The sequence below is a fragment of the Myotis brandtii genome, unplaced genomic scaffold (assembly GCF_000412655.1).
Source record: "Myotis brandtii unplaced genomic scaffold, ASM41265v1 scaffold127, whole genome shotgun sequence".
NCBI lineage: Eukaryota > Metazoa > Chordata > Mammalia > Chiroptera > Vespertilionidae > Myotis > Myotis brandtii.
In genome coordinates this window covers 2,558,293-2,563,150 of record NW_005354464.1, presented here as the reverse complement: position 1 = coordinate 2,563,150, position 4,858 = coordinate 2,558,293, and the positions used below count along the sequence as shown (strand labels likewise).

Below are 4,858 nucleotides of genomic sequence, written 5' to 3'. Positions count from 1 at the left end.
TGAATCTAAGAATCAAGTGAATAAATAATCTGAGGAACAGAATGAACTATTGATTATAATAGAATCAGGGACATAGAAAGGGAATGAACTGACTATTCTTAGGGGGGAAAGGGGTTTGGGGGATGCGGGAAGAGACTGGACAAAGATCGTACACCTATGGATGAGGACAGTGGGTGGGGAGTGAGGGCGGAGGGTGGGGTGGGAACTGGGTGGAGGGGAGTTATGGAGGAAAAAAGAGGAACAAATGTAATAATATGAACAATAAAGATTTAATTTTTAAAAAATAAATAAATAATATATAATTGTGATTATGAGAGCTACAACTCTGTATATTTTTAAAAATATATATTTTATTGATTTTTTACAGAGAGGAAGGGAGAGGGATAGAGAGTTAGAAACATCGATCAGCCGCCTCCTGCACGCCCCCTACTGTGAATGTGCCCACAACCAAGGTACATGCCCTTGACTGGAATCGAACCCGGGACCCTTCAGTCTGCAGGCCGACGCTCTATCCACTGAGCCAAACCAGTTAGGGCTACAACTCTGTACCTTATTTAACATTATATTTCAGTATGTTCTTATGTCATTAAGTTCTTTGAAAATATTTTTATAATCTACATATTTCCCTCTTATATATCTATACCATGTACCCATCTAAGCATTCCCCTTCTTGGACACTTAAAATGCTTTCAATATTCCCTTTATATGTAGCATACAGAAAAGTGGAAAAATATAGTTTTATATATATAATGTCTTTACAGCTATGAGTTCCTCAAGGATAGAAACCATGCTGATTCATCTTATTTCCCACTCAGCATAATGAACAGATAGGTGCTCAACAATAACTTGCTGAATGAATACAAACAGCAATAAATGTGAGTCATCTTTCTATTACAAAAGTGTTCTGTAGTAGTTACATTTATATTTAAAACAAAATATATACTTTCAGTACGGAAAAAAGAAAGATAAAATAGAGGAACATCTTATATTTAATAGTGAATTATTTCCTATTAAAAAGTTTTAACTTTTTCCACATTTTCCAAGATAATATAAAAACTACCCACCATCACATTAGTGATACTTGATCTCATATTAATCTTATGCCTGCTTAATGCTCTGTTTCATAAAATTTTTTTACAACTCACCATTTTTTGAGACAAGGAAATAATAGCAATATAGAAATCTTAAGTACTAAATTCTTCACAGTTAAATCTCATAGTTTAAACTCTTAAAGCATAGGACAGCAAATTTTTAGCTAATTAGAAAGTTCTATACTTCATTTGACTATAATGAAACCACAAAATTTTGTAACATCACATAGAAAACTCCATTATAAATAATATATGTATCCAAAACAAATTATGTAAGAGATTATTCTGGAAAAGCAAATGACTAATAAGATATGAACATTTCAACCAATAGAGGGAGACATATTATATGACAAGAAGCTGAGGGTGAATTTTACAAGGTGGTTATAATTTATATTCAATCATCAGTTACTGAGTAAAAATGAGTTTAGTATATCACTTTAATAATAAAAAGTTGTTCCTATTTCACAGCCCACAATAATTAGTCTATCGCTGGAAGATGACTTACACTGTATTTAGTAAATCACAACATTAAAAGGAATTCGTTCCAAGTGAACACAAAGACAGAGCCCTTGCCTTCATAGAGTACATGTATACACAGAGTTCTTTTCTTCTAACGAAATAATCTTACTTTGCCCTAGCCAGTTTGGCTCGGTGAATAGAGCACTGGCCTGCAGACCAAAGGGTTCTAGGTTTGATTCCAGTCAAGGGCACATACGTCAGTTGCAGGGTCCTCCCTATCCCTGGGCCCTGGTTGGGGCTTGTGCAGGAGGCAACCAATCAATGTGTTTCTCTCACATCGATATTTCTCTCTGTCATTCCCTCTCTTTTCTACTCTCTCTAAAAAATCAATGGAAAAATATCCTCAGGTGAGGATCAAAAAAATAATATTAATCTTACTTCTCTTATAACTACTATTATTGTTATAAAATTTCCTATTATAGTGATAAAGCCAGTTCATATAGTAATGGAAAGAAATGTCTGAATAAAAGAGCGCTGTTTTTGAATTAATACTTTGGATTAGAATTCTGGCAAATTCTGCTTTAGCCTTTTTTCCCTTAAATGTATCTCTCCACTACCTCCTCTTCAATAATGTCTTTAATTAGCTAAAGATTTCATTGTATGTTTATGATGGTAAAAATGAGATCTGTAAACAGGACTTAAAATGAGTAGGTTGACTATCACACCATACCTATACAAGTCTGCTTCTGGTTGCTGACATTCTATCACAGCTACAAGAGTGTCCAAATTAGCAACTGTTTGTAATTTTGCTGTTTCTGGAACTGCCACATGAGTCTGAAAAAAACACACAAGGATTAAACTGCAGTTTCAAGATCTAAATGGGACCCTACATATCATCTATTTCTTTTTGAAAAAATAATTTATTTTTCAGTTACAGTAGCCATACAATATTATATAGATTATAATATAATCAGGTGTACAACCGTGATTAGACATTTATATAACTTACTAAGTGACCCCCTCTGATAAATCTAGCAACCATCTGGCACCATATATACATATATATTCCCTATGCTGTACTTTATATCCTCATCTATTTCAAACCTCCCTTATCTAAAAAAAACACCAAAATATTAAAATATTTTATTTTTCCTAAAAACACTTCCCATTTTTAACTTGACTAAACCATGTGAGGCTACCCTTGAAATAAATATAAAACATTATTTCTTTTAAAAAACTTAGTGATTCTTAAAATTTTCAGTAATTTAAAAATATTTCACCTTTATCAGGTCAAATTTTATTACCTTAACCAAAGGAAAATATCACTATAATCCAAAGGCATTTTATACACATACAAACCTTTAGGTTAGTTTCTCCATCCAAACTAGCAGTTGTAATGTGACAAGAACCATCGGGTCGATCTGAGGACAGAAGCACCAAATCTGCAGGGAAAATTTCATCTTTGGCTATTCGAACAATATCACCCACCTATGAAGAATTTTGGGGAGAGTGAATATAGCAATTTTAAAAGGCAAGGACTAATTGGGTTCTAAACAAGTAGTCTATCACAATATTTTAATGTAGAAAAGCAGGCTTTTAATAAAATTAATCAGATTAAAGTTTGTGACATCAAAATATAATTGATATACATTATTTACTAAATGCATACCCGGATGTTTTTTGATCTCGTTTTTACAAGGCCACCACTTCGAACAACATAAACAGGAGCTCCATTTACTTCATTATCTGAGTTATGCCGTAACCAATCTTCATACCCCTGTACATGTCAAAAGAATAAAAATGTGCCCTTTTTAGTATAATTAGGAGATACATTTTTTTTATTGTTGACACTATTACAGATGTCCCCTATCCTCTCCTTTGCCCATCTCTACCCAGACCCTCCCCCCCCCCCAACTCCCCTGGTCTTCACACTATTGTCTGTGTCCATGAGCTATGAATATATGTTCTTTGGCTAATCTCTTCACCTAATTAGAAGATATTTTTATCAAATAAGAAAAAGAAACATAAAAATCGCCCCCAAACATTTCATTCACCAGAATTATATTAGGCTATTTTAATGCATATACTCATAAAAACTTGGTTTCATTACATACATTTTTCTTATTTTCACAGTATCTCTTCATTAATCTTTCTCAATTTCCTTATGAAAGCCTCTTCTGTCATCTTTATGGGCCCTTTTTTCACCCTTCACTTTCTCGCTACAAGATTTCTTGTGTACCTGTGGTCTTCAAAAATTTCTGAAATTTATATCTCCAGCTCACATCTTTCTTTTAGACTCTAAACTTGAATATCCAACTGTATTCTTAATATCTCCATTTTGATATCTAATATATTGAACATTTCAAAACTAAACTAATGATGTTATCTTCTAAATCTGTTGCATTTTCAATGTTACCCATCTTGACAAATGACATCACCATCTACTAAGCTGCTCATACTAGAAATCTGGGGAGTCACTTTTTTATTCCTACCTTTCCTTAACACATAGTCAATCAATAAGTTCTGTTGCTTCTACATACAAATGATATTTTAAACATAAAATATAAATTTATGCAGCCAGTCTGATGTGGCTCAGTCGGTTGGAGCATCGTCCCATATACCAAATGGTGGCAGGTTCGATTTCTAGTCAGAACCCTAGACAGGGCGAGTGCAAGAGGTTTGCAATGTTTCTCTCTCACATCAATGTTTCTCTCTCCCTCCTTCTTCTCTCTAAATATATCTATAATAATAAAAGCATAATATGTTACATCTTCCAGAAGAAGCCGGGGCTGCGAGGGAAGCCTGGGTCCTGGGTGCCATAGGGAAGCTGGTGCCGGCAGCCAGGGCAAGGAAGGCCTACTCTTGCATGAATTTCATGCATCGGGCCTCTAGTATATATATAAAAATTCATACAGCATTATTACAGACAATAAATAGAAAAAAAGAACACATTTTAAAACTGATGTTGAATTATTTTACTTTCTTAAACACTAGACCAATAGAATTATTATTTGTACTTCCAAAAAATATGGTAGGGTACGTGGATCATCATTAAAAAGGGAAACAGACATAAGCATTTCACAAAGACTAAGTGGACGTCTTGTGTTATTTCAAAGAAAATTCAAGAACTCAGAGGTATAACACAAGATAACAAAATGATATCTGATAGCATTAAGTGATAAAAGAACAGAATGTGTTGTGTTCTATGCTAACATTTGTGGGGAAAAAATGCTTACCTTGAAAACACTCTGTATCAATATCTGGACTAATGTACAAATAATGGCTCCCTCAGGGGAGGAGAACCAGGA

The 4,858-nt window shown here is 33.9% G+C and overlaps 1 protein-coding gene across 3 annotated transcripts in view; it reads right to left on the bottom strand.

Annotated features, from left to right (window-relative positions):
• The window catches only part of ATP11B (ATPase, class VI, type 11B), a 94,209-nt gene that overhangs the window by 72,385 nt on the left and 16,966 nt on the right, over nucleotides 1-4,858 (bottom strand). For all 3 annotated transcript variants that reach the window (XM_014534209.1, XM_014534210.1, XM_014534211.1), the window contains exons 4-6: nucleotides 3,220-3,327; nucleotides 2,910-3,038; nucleotides 2,281-2,384 (exon numbers count right to left, since the gene is read on the bottom strand). In XM_014534209.1, the coding sequence (XP_014389695.1) occupies nucleotides 2,281-2,384; nucleotides 2,910-3,038; nucleotides 3,220-3,327 (341 nt within the window). The remainder of the gene's footprint in view (nucleotides 1-2,280; nucleotides 2,385-2,909; nucleotides 3,039-3,219; nucleotides 3,328-4,858) is intronic.